The sequence below is a fragment of the Mobula birostris genome, chromosome 8 (genome assembly GCF_030028105.1).
Source record: "Mobula birostris isolate sMobBir1 chromosome 8, sMobBir1.hap1, whole genome shotgun sequence".
NCBI lineage: Eukaryota > Metazoa > Chordata > Chondrichthyes > Myliobatiformes > Myliobatidae > Mobula > Mobula birostris.
This window is the reverse complement of record NC_092377.1, coordinates 163,898,139-163,915,559: the sequence shown is the minus strand read 5'-3', so window position 1 is coordinate 163,915,559 and position 17,421 is coordinate 163,898,139. Positions and strand designations below refer to the sequence as shown.

General features: G+C 48.2%; 1 protein-coding gene across 3 annotated transcripts in view; it reads left to right on the top strand.

Moving 5' to 3' along the window:
• Positions 1-17,132, top strand: part of dock5 (dedicator of cytokinesis 5) — a 222,736-nt gene extending 205,604 nt beyond the window's left edge. For 2 of the 3 annotated variants that reach the window (XM_072266712.1, XM_072266714.1), the window contains 8 exons: positions 1,835-2,011; positions 2,982-3,065; positions 3,876-4,013; positions 6,723-6,889; positions 8,763-8,958; positions 10,522-10,654; positions 12,437-12,558; positions 12,748-17,132. In XM_072266712.1, coding sequence (XP_072122813.1) covers positions 1,835-2,011; positions 2,982-3,065; positions 3,876-4,013; positions 6,723-6,889; positions 8,763-8,958; positions 10,522-10,654; positions 12,437-12,558; positions 12,748-12,864 — 1,134 coding nt within the window. In that variant the 3' untranslated portion in view covers positions 12,865-17,132. The remainder of the gene's footprint in view (positions 1-1,834; positions 2,012-2,981; positions 3,066-3,875; positions 4,014-6,722; positions 6,890-8,762; positions 8,959-10,521; positions 10,655-12,436; positions 12,559-12,747) is intronic. The other variant, XM_072266713.1, reaches the window with a different exon arrangement.
• The last annotated feature ends 289 nt before the right edge of the window (positions 17,133-17,421 follow it).

The window sequence follows — 17,421 nt, the reverse complement described above, 5'->3', positions numbered from 1 at the left end:
AGGAAATTCTTAGATAGGAATAAGCTAGTTAATAGACTGCATAATTGAAACAATTACATCACGTAGGTAATGTGTTAATACTTAGCCAATGAAAAATGAGAAAGGTGCTAAACCGTTAGTTTAGCTGCTATACCGCTTTCTGCCAGTGTGTGGGGATGAACCACCACACACTGAAAAAACGCATGAGTTTGTTAAAAAGTACAAATCTTAGAAAAGTACTATTAAAAGAAACAGTGATTTCCAACACAACCCCTACCTCAAGATTCAACAACAGCTTCTTCACCGCTGCCATCAGGTTCCTGAACTGACTTGAGAAATCCAAAACCTATCTCCGATCCTTTCTTTTTCTCTCTCCCTCTCTCTCTCAACTTGTACCAGCATCATGTTCATTTTAACATAAATTTATGTTGACTCATTTTTGTCTTTTACTGTGCTGTTTTAGCAAGAAGCTGAATTTCATGGGATTTATCCCCAGGGAATGTACAATAACCTTGAATTTAGTAGAACAGACACAATTGTGACATTTAAGAAGAACTTAGGGAATGGAAGATATGAATCACATCAGGCAGATAGGTCTCATTTAATTTGGCGTCACGACCAGCACGGACAGGATAGGCCGAAGGGCCTGTTCCTGTGCTGTCTATTTATTTATTGAGATACAGTGCAGAGTAGGCCCTTCAGCCTGCTGATTTCACCCCAGCCTAATCACAGGACAACTTACGATGACCAATTAACCTACCAACCAGTGCGTCTTTGGACTGTGGGAGGAAACCAGAGCACCCGGAGGAAACACACGTAGTCACGGGGAGAACGTACAAACTCCTTACAGGCAGCGGCAGGAATCGAACCTGGGTTGCCTGTACTGTAAAGCGTTGTGATAACCACTACGCCACTGGACCACCTCTTCTTCTGAAGCCCATCAATCTCACTGGGGCAAAAGCTGTTGACAGAGTCCTCTGTCTTTCAAATTGTCCCCAGAGGTCGCCCTTCTTCGAAGACCTTCCTCACCCAGAGATGACATCTTTGGAGCTTGCTTTGGCGTTTCTGTAGCCCCATGGCCGTCCCTCCACCTTTCACAGCTGGGCTTGGGTCCGTGGTGGAGTTGTTCCTGGGATGTACTGCTCTGTATTGTGTGTGTGATGCCTCCTTAGTTGAGGAGCCCGTCTGGCTGATGTCAGGGGGAATGGCCGCCGAGGCAAGTTCCTCCAAAATGGAATGCAGCTCGCTGGTGTTTAGACCATAAGACCATAAAACACAGGAGCAGAATTAGGCCATTCAGCCCATCGAGTCCACTCCACCATTCCATCATGGCTGATCCCAGATCCAACTCAACCCCATACACCTTCCCTCTCACCATATCCCTTGATGCCCCAACCAATCAGGAATCTATCAATTTCCATTTTAAATATACCCACGGACTTGGCCTCCGCCACAGTCTGTGGCAGAGCATTCCACAGATTCACCACTCTCTGGCTAAGAAAAATCTTCCTTACTTTTGTTTTAAGAGGTTGCCGTTCAATTTTGAGTCTGAGCCCTCTAGTTCTGGATACCCCCACCATAGGAAACACCCTCCCCACATCCATCCTGTCTAGTCCTTTCAACATTCGGGAGGTTTCAACGCGATCCCCCCACATTTTTCTACTTGCAGTGAGTACAGGCCCAAAGCTGCCAATCGCTCCTTGTATGTTAAACCCCTTCATTCCGGAATCATCCTCGTGAATCTGCTCTGGACTCTCTCCAATGACAACACGTCCTTGTAATGGGAAGCAGCTGGGAGGGAGGTAAATGAGAGAGGGAGGAAAGGAAACTGAGCCGTTTCCCGCTCCGCACACAGGAGGAGATCAGCCCACTGGGGAACGCCATCGAGACTATGGAGCAGGCCAACGAGAAGATCAGTAACATGGTGCAGCAGTATGCCTGGGACCGTTCTCTGCCTGCCCACCCCCTCTCCATGCTCCTCAACGGCATCGTCGATGCAGCGGTGATGGGTGGATTCGCAAACTACGAGAAGGTAGGCAAGCAGCGGGCCAGTTTCGCACTGAGCGTGAGGGGGTGGGAAGTTTGCGCCACTCTCAAGCTGCTGGGAGGCGTACACTGTGCTGGGGCTGAGGAGGGATTCCTACCCGTTTCAGGAAGGCTTCACTCACACACAAAATTCTGCAGATGCTGAAAATGAGACCAAGTGAACAACATCTCACATTCCGTCTGGATAGCCTCCAATCCTGATGGCACGGACATCGATTTCTCCTTCTTTCCTCCACCCCCTTTCCATTTCCCATTCTGGGTCCCCCTCTCATCCCTTTTCCTCACCTGCCTACCCCTCCCTCCCTTTCTCCCAGGGTCTACTGTCCCCTCCTATCAGATTCCTTCTTCAGCCCTTTACCTCTTCCACCTATTATTAAATTAAAGGCATCCGTTAGTCTTGCGAGACCATGGATCTGCACCTGGAAAGTCTTCACTCTCCAGGGTGCAGGCCTGGGCAAGGTTGTATGGAAGACCAGCAGTTGCCCATGCTGCAAGTCTCCCCTCTCTACGACACCGATGTTGTCCAAGGGAAGGGCATTAGGACTCATACAGCTTGGCACCAGTGTCGTCGCAGAACAATGTGTGATTAAGTGCCTTGCTCAAGGACACAACATATTCCCTCGGCTGGGGCTCGAACTCACGACCTTCATGTAGCTAGTCCAATGCCTTAACCACTTGGCCACATGCCCACCTATCACCTCCCAGCTTTACAATGCATCCCTCTTTCCCCACCCACTTCCCCCTCACCTGGTCTCACCTATCACCTGCCAGCGTGTACTTCCCTCCACCTCCTCCCACCTTCTAATTCTGGCTTCTGTCCCCTTCCTTCCTAGTCCTGATAAAGGGTCTGGGCCCAAAACATTAATTTTCCTCCGTAGATGCTGTCTGACCTGCTGTCTTCCTCCAACATTTTGTACGTGGTGCTCATTATCGAGTGTTTCTTCTTCATTCCTTAGGCCTTCTTCAGTTCCAAGTATATTCAGGAACACCCTGAAGACCAGGAGAAGATCGACACCCTGAAGCAACTCATTGCCTTACAGGTGGGCTTCTGCCTCTGGGCATTTCGAGTCTGTAAGGACATACAGTGCAGAACCAAGCTGTTATGCCCAGTTTGGTCCATACCACCCAAGGTGCCCCATTTTGGGCCATCTCCCGTTACTCAGCCCCAGATCTCTCCAGCTCTCCGCTCACACCACTTGTCGGAGGATCGATTCCTCTTTTTCTGCCTCTTCCATTCCGCCCTTCAGGAACTTCAGCTGAGTTTCATCCGCACTCCCATCACAGTCCAGTTCTGCCCTGCCCATCGACACCCCAGAAAACCACAGGCTTTGAATTCAAGGTCCGTTGCATTCTTGCTTTCCTTCCCAAATCTTAACCTTCTCCATCAGACCATGGGGGGAGGGGGGGTACACGTTAGTGCAATCACTTCCCAGTGCCGGCGAGCACTCACTGGAGTTTGATTCCCAACACTATCTGCAAGAAACTGATTCTGTTATGGTTACTATTCTACAGATTTATTGAGTATGCCCACAAGGAAATGAATCTCAGGGTTGTATATGGTGATGTAGATGTACTTCGATAATAAATTTACTTTGAGCTTTGTACGTTCTTCCCATATCGGCATGAGTTTCCTCCGGGTGCTCCAGTTTCCTCCCACGTTCCAAAGGCCAACCTGTCCGTGAGCTGTGGCCATGCTGTGTTGGCCTGATCACAGCCATCATTTGCCCACTGGTTTACTCCCGGTCATTGCCTTTCGCACTCTCCTGGATCTCCTCCGGAAAGGAGGGGCACTTCCCACCTGGTAAAGTAACGTTCCTTAAATCCTGATGCATTGCGTTCATCTTTCCCAGATCCCGTTGTTGGCTGAGGGAATCCGAATTCACGGGGAGAAATCCACAGAGGAGTTGAGGCCGCTGCACGACTGGATCGTGTCCTGCTTCCGGGAGCTGAAGGAGAAAGTTCAAAAGCTGTACGGCGTGATAACCCTGGTGAGCGGTGTGAAGGCTTTCTGTACTTACAGCTTCTAGGCTGCAGGCACTCTCTGAGGGCACAGGTAATACCTGACTGGCCTTGGGTGCTGTGGCCAACCCAAAAATCTGCTCCTTAAACCCCAGACTTTGGAACCACAATCCCGTTTCTGAAGATAGTATTTGATTACAAAGTTGGTTGCATTTGTAAGGAGCAAAAGTAATGAAAATTATTTACAACGTAGAGTATCAAACAGTTCAACACAGGTTGTTCATTATGTGCCACGTGGTTTGACGTAGGTGATAATGGTCTTCCCATGACCGTGAATGGTCCTTGGCAAAGTTTTCTACAGAAGTGGTTTGCCATTGTCTTCTTCTGGGCAGAGTCTTTACAAGACGGGTGACCCCAGCCATTATCAATACTCTTCAGAGATTGTCTGCCTGGTGTCAGTGGTCACATAAACAGGACTTGTGATCTGCACCGGCTGCTCATACGACCATCCACCACCTGCTCCCATGGCTTCACGTGACCCTGATCGGGGGAGGGGGCTAAGCACCTTGCCCAAGGGTGTCTTGTAGGCTGGCAGAGGGGAGGAGCCCCTTATACCTCCTTTGACAGAGATGTATCTCCACCCTCAGCACAGTACAGGCCCTTTTCACCTGCTCCACAATCAATCTAACCCTTACCTCACACATAGCCCTCCATTTCTCTATGATCCATGTGCTTATCTAAGCACCCCCTAAGTGTCCCTGATGTATCTACCTCTACCACCACACCAGGCAGGGCATTCCACTCACCCAGCACTCTGTGTAAAATCACCTACCTCTGTCATCTCCCTTTACTTTCGCCCAATTCCCTTAAAATAATGCCCCCCTGTATTAGCCATTTCCACCGTGGGGTAAATGTCGACTTTCCTCTCATATATCAGTCTTATTATCGTTATAAGTCTCCTCTCATCCCCCTTCTCTCCAAAGAGGAAAACCCCAGCTCGCTCAACACCTCCTCATAAGACGTGCTCTCTAATCTGGGCAACATCCTGGTAAATCTCCTCTGCACCATCCCTACAGCTTCCATTTTCTTTGCTTACAATCTCTTTTTCAGAAGCCACACATAAGGCAGAGCAACACACACACACACACACACACACACACACACACACACACACACACACACACACACACACACACACACACACACACACGATTCTGCAGGTGCTGGAAATCCAGAGCAACACACACGAAATGCTGGAGAAGCTCAGCAGGTCAGGCAGCATCTGTGGAAAAGAGTGAACAGTCTATATTTTGAACTGAGACCCTTCATCAACCGTTTATTCTAATCCCCTCCATAGGTGCTGCATGCTCCTGCATTTTGTGTGCTTTACTGTGGATGAAAGACCTGGTCTGCTCCTCTCCCCATTTGTCTGCAAATTCCACATAAATGCAATCACATCCTCACAGTCTCTTGTCCTGAGGAGAACGTGCCTCGCACTCTTCTGTAGGCTGGACACCTGTACGTTTCTGTCCGGTCACGTCATGAGCCACGCTTCATGCGTTTCCTCCACCCTCAGCATAAGCTGGAAGACTTTGGTGCAATCTGTTACCTTTGTTGACCCCGTCACAGAAAAGAAAGAGTGTGTTGTTCTGGTGCAGGAGTGGAGATACGTCTCTACCAAAGGAGGTGTAAGGTGCTCACTCGTTCTCTCAGTGTCATAGGGCACTCGTGAATCAGAATCAGATTTAATATCTCTAACATATGTATGTCGTGGAATTTGTTGTTCTGGGGAAAGGGTACAGTGTATTACACAAGATATATCAATACAAATAAAACAGTAGTGAGGTAGTGATCATGGGTTCATTGTCCATTCAGAAATCGGATGGTAGAGGGGAAGGAGCTGTTTGTGAATCATTGAGTGTGCTTCTTCTGGCTCCTGTAACTCCTCCCTGACGGTAAAAATGAGAAGAGAGCATGTCCTGGGTGGTGAGGATCCTTAATGATGGATGCTGCCTTTTTGAGGCATTGCCTTTTGACAATGTCTGCAATGGTGGGGAGGCTGGTGCCCACGATGGTGTTGGCTGAGTTTACAAGCCTCTGTAGCTTTTTCTGATCCTGTGCATACCAGGCTGTGATGCAGCCAATTAGAATACATCTGTAGAAATTTGTGAGTGTCTTTGTTGACAAACCAAATCTCCTCAAACTCTTAATGAAACACAGCCGCTGTTGTGACTTCTTCATGATTGCATCACTGTGTTGGGCCCAGGATAGACCTTCAGAGACACTGACAACCAGGAACTAGAAACTGATCACCTTTTCCCCTGCTGACCCCTCAATGAGGACTAGTGTGTGTGTTCCCCATCAATTCTTTGATCTCACTGATATTGAATGCAAGATTGTTGTTGTGACACCACTCAACCAGCTGATTTATCTTACTCCTGTGGGACAAGGTGTGATAAAGGTGCACGGTTATGCAGAACCCTGTAACCTGGGGTTAGTGCATCAAGTACAGGAAATACTCAGCAGATCAGACAGCTTCTGTGGAGGGAGAAGCAGTCAACATTTCAGATCCTCAGTGTTTGAAAGGCCATTTTCTCTCTCCCTCTCTCTCCTGACTGGCCGGCTGAGTAATTCCAGCACTTTCTGGTTGTGTTTCGGATTCTGGCCCCTCCCCCGTCCAGAGCTCGTCCGCTACCCAGGAACTTTGGAATTAACGACATCCCTCACTGTCTCCTCAGCCGCCGTCTCTCACCGACAGGAAACGGAGCAGGTCGGGATCCATGATCCTTCCTTATATAATGTCGTCCACGCTCCGCCGCCTCTCTACCATCTCAATGGCCTCATCGGTGGTGTCCAGCTCGTCTACGTCGTCGGACAGTGTCTCGTCTAGACCAGCCTCCAACGGGTGAGTAGGCCCAGTCTACTTCGCAGGAAAAGCAAGGAGCTCCCTGATTGGTGGGAGCAGGGAGACGGAACGTACACTGAGAGGAGCTAAATGGTTTGTTGTTGTCACGTGTACTGAGGTACGGTGACAATCTCCTGTTTGCGCACCGTCCAATAAGATCATTCCACACAGAAATACGCCAAGGTAGGACAAAAAAGAAACTGTAAGAAAATGCATGCTATGGTGAAAACATTCCTCCTTGGAGACTTCCTCTGGTTCTCCAACGTATGAGGAGGATTTGACACCTCTGCAGTGGAGTTCAGAGGATGAGGTGGGGGGGAGGGAAATCTTATTGCAACCTGTTGGATACTGAAAGACAGACAACACACACACACACACATATATGCTCTCTCTCTCACACACACACACACACACACATACATATTAACACATATATGCTCTCTCTCTCACACACACACTCACTCACACTCACTCACTCACACACTCACTCACACACTCACACTCACTCACACACACTCTCACACACACACACTCTCACACACACACACACACACACACACACACACACACTCACTCTCTCACACACACACACACACACACACACAATGGTGGAGGAACTCAGCAGGCCAGGCAGCATCTAGGGAAAGAGTACAGTCGACGTTTCAGTGCCAAGGGGTTTCGGCTCAAAATGTCGACTATACTCTTTTCCATAGATGCTGCCTGGCCTGCTGAGTTCCTCCAGCATTTTGAGTGTGTGGCTCAGATTTCCAGCATCTACAGATTTTCTCTTGTTTGTGATTAGATAATGAAAGTACTGCAAAGAGTGGACAGAGATGGGATGTTTCCATCATGGTGTCACAGACCACTACAACACAGAACAGGCCCTTTGGCCCATCTAGTCTGGGCCTAAGTTATTCGTCCCACAGCTGGACCATAGCTCTCCATATCCCTCCATTTATCCAAACTTCTCTTAAACCCATATCTAGCTCTTCCACTGGCAGCTTGTTCCACACTCTCACCACGCTCCAAGTGAAGAAGATCCCCCTCAGGTTCCTCTTAAATATTGCACCGTTCACCCTTGAACTATGACCTCTAGTTTTAGTCTCACCCAACCTCAGTGGTAAAGGCCTGCTTGCATTTATTCTATCTATAGCCCTCATAATGTTGTATACCTCTGTCAAATCACCACTCATTCTCCTGCACTGCAGGGAATAAAATCCTAACCTATTCAACTTTTTGGTATAACTCAAGGCCTGGCAACAACCTTGTAAATTTTCTCTGCACTCTTTCAATCTTATTGATACCTTTTGTGTAGGTAGGGTGACCGGAACTACACACAGTACTCCAAATTAGGCCTCGTCTACATCTTATACAACTTCAACGTAACATCCTGTACTCAATACATTGATTTTATGAAGGACAACATGCCGAAAGCTCTCTTTACAACCGTATCTACCCGTGACCCTGCTGTGTAAATTCTGCCTTGGTTTGTCCTCTGTCCTCTCCAAGTGCAACAACCACTTCACACTGCTGCATTCGTTGGAGACTCCAGGACTGAAGGCGCAGCCACAGAATGAAGGGACGTCCCTTTAGAATTCAAATGAAGAGGAATTTCTTCAGCTGAGTTGCGTGGGTGGGTGAATCTGTGGAATTCGTTGCCAAGGGTGGCTGTGGAGGCCAAGTTAAGGCAGAGATTGGTGGGTTCCTGATTGGTAAGGGGGTTAGAAAACAAAACTCGGCCCTGATTGAATGGCAGAGCAGCTCAATGGACGGCTGATTTGGAAGGCCTGATCCTGTTTGTATATTTTCTGATCATATGGCCATAGCCAAAGGGGAGTATTGAGCCGATGGTAAAATTATCTGTTGCCCACAGGTCTGTCCTGGACCCGCTCCTAGAGCGAAGGCCTTCGACACTCTCCCGGCCAGACGACAGCCTAGACAGAGAGGACCTCGATGGTCGAGTGAGCAAGGCCAAGAGGAAGGAGAAGAACCTCAGTAAATCTCAGGTCATCTTTGAGAAGGAGCCAAGGAGCGAGCTCTCCCCTGACAAAGTCTGTTCTTCAGAAGTAGTAAGTACTTCAGCACTTTAACGTCCATGAAGTCACAGGGAGAGACGCAGCTCAAAGCAGGTTCCTGAATCCAAACAGAACATCACACACCTATTTTACCCAACCCTAAGCCATTTAATTGGTGACAGGGTGGAGATACGTCTCTACCAAAGGAGGTGTAAGGTGCTTCTTCCCTCCACTAGCCCGCAGGTCACCCTCGGGCAAGGTGTAGCACCTGCTTAGCCCCCGATCAGGGTCACGTGAAGCCGTGGGAGCAGGTCGTATGAGCAGCTGGTGCGTATCACAAGCGACCACTGACGCCAGGCAGACAATCTCTTAAAAAGTATTGATAATGGCTGGGGTCACCTGTCTTGTAAAGATACTGCCCAGAGGAAGGCAATGGCAAACCGCTTCTGTCGAAAATTTTGCCAAGAACAGTCATGGTCATGAGGAGACCACGGTCGGCCATGATCACCCTGTATGGGTGGGGGGGGGGGGGTTGGGGGGGGTGGTGTCATCAATTCTGTCCTTAATGTCTGTAAGGAGTTTGTACGTTCTCCTCAGGTGACCAAGTGGGTTTCCTCCAGGTGCTCCAGTTTCCTCTCACAGTCCAAAGATATGTGGGGTAGTAAGGTAATTGGTCACATGGGTGTCATTTCTCACCTGCTGTATCTCTAAATCAAAAATAAAAATCAGTGCAGATGTGATTGCTCCATGGGCCTGCATAAATGTTATGGGCCGAATGGCCTTTTTCCTATGAGCAACAGATGAGGAAATACAGACTCCTGCTGTTCTCCAGAGACAGCTGTGTGTCCGAGTCATCGGGGAAGCAATTAAGCCCCCATGAACATCTATGGTCAAACCATCACCGTGACAGACTCCTGCCAAAGATGCAGCTCTGCCTGAATTTGCCCAGTTATGATCCAGTGAGCTATCTTGTCATCAAACTGAGTATCATGAGCAGTTTTGTGCCTCTTATCTTGGAAGGGATGTGCTGGCATTGGAGAGAGCCCAGAGGAGGTTCACAGGAATGATTCTGGGAATGAAGGGAATGAAGTGGAATGAAACGTCGACTGTACTTTTTTCCATGGATGCTGCCTGGCCTGCTGAGTTGCTCCAGCGTTTTGTGAGAGTTGCTCAGTGGAAGAAGCCTGCATTTACCCGTTTTACACCCCTCAGATTTGTATACCACGATCACAGGGGCTCCCAACCTTTTTATGCCCTAAGCAAGGTGTCCACGGACCCCAGGGAATGTATGAGTAGCGTTTGATGGCTCTTGGCCTGTACCCTTAGAAAGGGAGGATAAGTTTCTTCAGCCAGAGGGTGGTGAATTTTTCAAATTCATTGCCACAGATGGCTGTGCAGGGCAAGTCATTGAGTATATTTAAAGCAGAGGTTGATAGGTTCTTGAAGTGTTACAGGAGGCAGGCAGGAGAATGGATTTGAGAGGGATAATAAATCAGCCATGATGGAATAGCAGAACAGACTTGATGGGCCAAATGGCCTAATTCTGTTCCTCTCTCTAATGGAACTGGGTAGATAAATTACATTCTTCACTGGAAATACCTGTGTTCTGGTTTACAGATTTCGCCCCTGAGAGCACAGCGACCCAAGAGCCTTCAGGTTGGTGATAAGCGTCTGCCTACATTCCAGATCTTCTCGCAACTGACCCTGTCCCCATCGCAGGGCACGACACCCGCTACCACAAAGAACCCGAGTACGTACTCTGAGAACCATGGCATGACACAGCTCTGGGACCTAACCCAGCCCCTTGCACCTTCCTAAACCTTCCTCAGTCCAAACCTTCATCAAGTTGTCATTGGGGGCAGCGTGGGGGCGTTGTGGTTGGTGCTGGTACAACGCTTTATAGCAACAGCGATTGGGGTTTGAGTGCCACAGCTGTCTGCGTGGGGTTTGTACGTTCTTCCCTTGACCGTGTGAGTTTCCTCCGGGTGCTCCGGTTTCCTCCCACAGTCCAAAGTTATACAGGTAAGGTTAGTAACTAGTGAGCGCTGTGTCTCCCATGCTGCCTTCAGACTCACCGGGGTCCTGTCTCCCACGTTCCTTTCGTAAACCTTCTGCAATCACTCTAAAATTTATTATGCCACATCTAAAAGAGCAAAGTTAAGTTGATGGGAATGTGGGGAAAATAGATTGTGATTAATATCAATGGGTCAGCACAGACTCAATGGGCTGAAGGGCCTGTGCTTGCTCTGTACACCACAGGCTCCATTGGGCTGGAGCTCTCTATCCAGGAGCCAACAGGCTGAACACGGTCACCTTGTGTACTCAGGCAGTCCCCCTCGACGAGGAGACGGGCGGGTGTCATTCTGACTGTTGGGCAGGAAGCTGTAACTGGGATTAGAAGCAGGCCCTTCTGCCCTTCTAGTCAGTGCCAAACTGTTATTCTGTTTACTCGCATCGAGCCACACCTGAATCTTCTGTATCATGTATTGCATTGAACTACAGCTGCTAAGTTAACAAATTTCACAACTCGTGCTGGTGATACTGATTCTGATCATATCCCTCCATATCCCCCCCCCCCATCCACGTACTTAACCAAGCTTCTCTTAAACCTGGAAATGGAACCCGCATCCACCGCTTCCACTGGCAGCTGGCTCCACACTCTGAGTGAAGAAGTTCCCTGTCAGGTTCCCCTTAAACGTTTCACCTTTCACCCTCAACTTATGACCTCGAGTTCTAGTTTCACCCAACCTCAGTGGGGGGAAAAGATTCACAAACAAGAGAAAATCTGCAGATGTTGGAATTCCAAGCAACACACACACAAAACGCTGGAGTGTCTCAGCAGGTCAAGCAACATCTATGGAAAAGAGTAAACAGTCAACGTTTTGGGCCGAGACCCCTCATCAGGACTGACGACCTGAAACGTCGACTGTACTTTTTTCCCGTAGATGCTGCCTGGCCTGCTGAGCTGCTCCAGCATTTTATCAAAGTTGCTCAGTGCAGGAAGCCTGCATTTACCCGTTTGATACCCCTCAGATTTGTATACCTCAATCACAGGGGCTCCCAACCTTTTTATGCCATTAAGCAAGGTGTCCACGGACCCTGGGATGGGAAACCCTGCTCTATCAAATCTCTCCTCATTCTCCTGCACTGAAGTCCTAATCTGCTCAACCTTTCCCTTCAATTCAGGTCCTCCAATCCCGGCAACATCCTTGTAAATTTTGTCTGCACTCTTTCAATTTTATTGGCATCTTTCCTGTAGGTGACCAGAACTTCACACAGTACTTAAAATTAGGCCTCAATGGCTTACACAACTTCAACACAACATCCCAACTCCATACTCTGATTTCTGAGGAGCAATGCACCAAAATCTCTTATTTACAACCTTATCTGATACCTGTGATGCCACTTCCAAAGAATTACGGATCATTGTTGCCTAATTCCTCTGTTCTACCAGAATTATGAATCTGTATTGTCAGATCTCTCTCTGTCACAGGATGCAGAGTTTCAGGAAGTCTTTCTATCCCTTCCCCAGGTCAACCGCTGCTCCAGACTGGCTCAGAGGCGATGCCCAGCCCTGGCGAGACAACCAGCCCGCCACCACCTCCTCCCAAGAGCAAACCCTGTGAGAATGGAAGTCAACGCGATTCCCTAAAGGTAACACCCTACCGTTTGCCCCTCCCTTCTCCGCTCTCTCAATCCCCTCCCCCTCCCACGAGAGGAAGAAATGAGGGAGTGGGGTGTGGGGGTAAAATGCCGCAGTGAGGGTGTGCTTGCTCAGACTTATGGCCTGACTTACCCGTGAGGAGCGATGAAGAATAATCCAATGTCTGTGGTTACTTGCAGCCCGCTCCACCACTTCCCGAGAAGAACTCCCCGCGGCCCCCGCCTCCGCCTCCAAAAGCCCGACAATCTCAAGCGACCTTCCCGCACGGATACCCGTACCTCCCAGGAGCCGAGTAGCCGGTGCTAGTCAGGATTTCCGCCGCAGATCGCCGCCACCCCTCCCTGGCGCGGGGGCGAAGGGAGGGAGGGATCTTTGTGGACGAGGTCTCCGTCTGGGATGTGCGGCGTCCCGGCGAAGGCAGAGCCGGGCTCAGATGGAGCGAGAGTATAACAGGAGCTTGGCTCGCCCTCGGCGGCTGCAGTTCACTGGAATCCGTGCTCTTGGAGGGGGTCCTCACTCTCCCGGTCGGACGTCCACGCTGTTGTGGTGCTGCGCGAGCCAACATTCCTCAATTCCCACACTCCACTTCCCCTGGGCGTCTCGACCGCGGACAACATCAAGTGTCGCCCAGACAAGCCCAGCAGCCGATTCTACACTGAAACCACTTGTCCCCTGAGCCAGGGGTACAGACAAAAACACAGAGAGGAGAGAATTCCACCCCCCCAACACTAAGCACAGCTTTCGTAACAGGGTTGGGGCAGGAGAGGTTAAAAAGCCCAATATAACATGCTGCTGATATAGAAACAATATCCTAAGGGAAGACATAACTGGAAAAGGGAAAAAATAAAGATCAAACAGAAATCAAAGGAGTAATCCCGGAAAGGGGTGACTATAATGTCAGTATTTCATTACACATTCTTTCTTCCAACAAGTATGAAATATGATTAGCAACGCACTCTTCATGTTGTATATTAAGCGCAAAAGAGGGAAATTAACTTTAATTTAAGGTTCCTAACATTTGAATATAAGATTATTACCTGAGAGGACCAAGTTTACATAATTCTGTGACGACATTTCTAATCCCCAATAGAGTTCCTGACTGCATTGGGGCTGGTTGGTGCACGACTGGAGATGCTGAGAACACCCAAAATCCAGGTGTGGGTAGATGGAACTAGGCTGGAAAACAGGAAAGCAGGGGTTTGATGGGCCAAAGGATCTGTTTGTGTGCTATATGACTCTGATCTCACATTATATTCACTTTGCTGAGCTAGTGGTGAGTAAGGACAGTCGCTGGAGGTGACAGGTTGGGTTTGGATGATGGCTGATCCCTGTGATGATCTCAATGACCTGGGATATCACCGTCTTCCCATTACAGCACTGGGCTACTGCTCGGACAACCCTTCCTCCTGACCGCCTGCATAGTCACTGGCGGTCTCCCCTTCTCTCCCAAGGTCCACTTGACATCTCTAGACCTCCAATCTCACTGTTCTCCAAATTTAACAATCCCAGAAACGTTCCAAACTCATTGGCTCCATTTGTTCTTTCTGATCTCTCTTTCTCTCTCTATCTCTCTCTCTATCTCTATCTCTCTCTCTATCTCTCTCTATCTGTCTCTCACTTTTGAGGGCCATGTTAGCGTAGTGGTTAGCACAACGCTTTACGGTACCGGCAACCCAAGTTCAGTTCCCGGCGTCGCTTGTACGTTCTCCCCATGACCGCGCGGGTTTCCTCCAGGTGCTCCGGTTTCCTCCCAGAGTCCAAACTCGTACTGATTGCTAGATTCATTGGTCATTCTCCCATAACTAGGCTCGGATTAAATTGGGGGATTGCTGGCCAGCACGGCTCAATAAATAAATAAATAAATGACAAACTCAAGAAAATCTGCAGCTGCTGCAAATCCCTCCTCAACACACAGAACGCCGGAGGAACTCAGCAGGCCAGGCAGCATCTATGGAAAAAGGTACAGTTAACATTTTGGACTGAGACCCTTCAGCAAAAATAAATAAATTGATTGTTTGGGATTTCTAACCTAGTTTTCCAATGTAATAATCCCCATTTTTTCCCCTCCTAGGTTAATTCTATTTTAATTTGAGATACAGAACACTGAACAGTAAAGCACAGTACAGGCCCTTTGGCCCACAAGGTTTTTCTAACCCACCCCAAGATCAACCGAACCCTTCTCTCCCCCACAGCACTTTACAAGACGGGTGACCCCAGCCATTATCAATACTCTTCAGAGATTGTCTGCCTGGCGTCAGTGGTCGTACAACCAGGACTTGTGATCTGTGCCGGCTGCTTCCATGGCCTCACATGGTGGAGAGGGGTGGGGGAGCTAAGCAGGTGCTTAGGAGGGAGGGAAGGGGCTCAGTACCTCTTTTGGTAGGGACACATCTCCCCCGCCACCCAAAAAGCTTCCGCCTCCTACCTATAGTGAAGCGGCCAGAACTGAACACAATACTACACGTGTGGTCTAACCAGAGCTTAATACTCAATTCCCTGACTGATGAAGGCCAACACCACACACCTTCTTAACCACCCTTTCAACCTGCACAGCAACATTGAGGAATCTATAGATGTGAACCTCTAGATCTGTCTGTACCTACACACTGCTCAGAATCCTGCCATGGTGAAGTTGGGAAGTGTCATTAGTTTGAGGATCCGAGGGTGCAGATTTAAGACAAACGATATGAGAAAAAGGTAGACTGCTCTCTAGCTCACAGACAGATGGGACCACACAGTCCTCAAAGTTATTATCAAATTTATTATCAAAGTATACGTCACCATATACAACCCTGAGATTCATTTTCTTGCTGAGATTTAATGGAAAATAAAGAAGCACAATAGAATTTCTCACCCCAACTATTTCAGGTGTATATCTTGCTGCTACAGGGTCCCAAACTGGAATGGGAGTGTCTTGCAAGGGAGCGTCCAGCTGAGGACGTTACTGTGTGGGTCGCTTGGTGTTCGCTGGAATAAGCTTCCGTTTCTAAAACTGCAAATGAAAAATCAAACTACAACCCTGCAGATGCTGGAAATCTGAACTAAACAGAAAATGCTGACAACACTCAGCATGTCGGGCAGCAGCTGTAGAGGGAGAACACTGCAAGGCAAAGATCTTTTGCTGGAGAGATTCCTAGCCCTTACAAAGAGTTTCCTCTCTACAGATGCTGCCCAACCTGCTGAATTTTCCCATTATTTTCTATTTCTAACCAATCCTTGTCGCGCCTATCCCGGAGACATGTGACTGAGAATTAAGATTGGAAAGTTCAGACCAAATTAAAAGTGGCATATCATAGCTCTTCAAATATGGCATTCAGAATTCTTTTTAAAACTTGATTTCTTTTAATCCTTAACATGCACTCCCAGTGTAAAGTTTGTAAATATAACTGATTTTTAAAATAAATGTCATTATTGAAATGAGTGCATTTGTACTGAGCTCAACCATAACGAAGTGAGTCTTTTGATTGAATTCTAAACCAATGCTCTTGTTCTCATTATTAAATATGATGTGTTTACCAAGCTGGCTCTTTGGCAGTCTGTTCTGGAGAAGTGAGGTGCCGGGCTGAGTGAGGACGCAGACGAACACTCGCTATCTGCGTGAACCACAGACCACGAGGACCTGACAGCTTGCTACATGCTTTGTCCCCCAATTTAGTGGTAGCATTGCAGAACGGAGAATCTTGGAAGTTTTGTGAGAAGATTCAAGTTTGTTTATTGCCATTCGTCAGTACGAGTGCACAGGAGACCAAAGTGACTGTTACTCCGGATCTGATGCCCAATAAAATTCATCATCATTATGTGCCGTGTCGTATGACCTGGGCGATCATGGTCCCGCCACCATGACTGTTCTTGGCAATTTTTCTACAGAAGTGGTTTGCCATTGCCTTCTTCTGGGCAGTGTCTTTACAAGACGGGTGACCCCAGCCATTATCAATACTCTTCAGAGATTGGTCTGCCTGGTGTCAGTGGTCACATAACCAGGACTTGTGATATGCACCAGCTACTCATACGACCATCCACGTGGCTTCACGTGACCCTGATCGGGGACTAAGCAGGTGCTACACCTTGTCTAACGGTGACCTGCAGGCTAGCAGAAGGAAGGAGAGACTTACACCTCCTTTGGTAGAGATGTATCTCCACCCCACCCCTCACGATAAGAATAAGAGACACCATAAATATAAATACATAAGATTATCCTATATACTGTACAAAGACTGATTGTATATGCAAGTGCCCATTTTTTAGATTAGCCCCAGTTTGTGTGTAGATAAATGGTCCAATGCGCGACACAGTAGCAAAGCGGTTATCTCAGCGCCAGTAATCGGTTCAGTTCCCGCCACTGTCTGTAAGGCGTTGGCATGTTTCCTCTGGGTGCTGTGGTTTCCTCCCACATTCCAAGGATGTATGGGTGAGGGTTAGTGAGTTGTGGGCATGCTATGTTGGTACCGAAATCGTGGCTACTCTTGCGGGCTGTGCCCACAGCACCCAGGGCATGCCCTCTTCCCATTGTTAACATCAGGAAGGAGGTACAGGAGCCTGAAGGCACACACTCAGTGATTCAGGAACAGTTTCTTCCCCTCTGCCATCTGATTTCTGAATGGACATTGAACCCGTGAACACTACCTCACTACTTTTTTTTTTGCTCTACTTATTTTAATATAAATCTACATATTTAGTGTATTTCAGTTTCTTTCTTTATATTTACTATGTATTTCATTGTACCGCTACCGTAAGGTTAACAAATTTCATGACGTAGTCCAGTGACATGAAACATGATTCTGATCCTTGACCTGTGTCGGTCGTTTGCTGAAATGAGGCATTTCACTGTATGTTTCAATGCTCATGTGATCAAT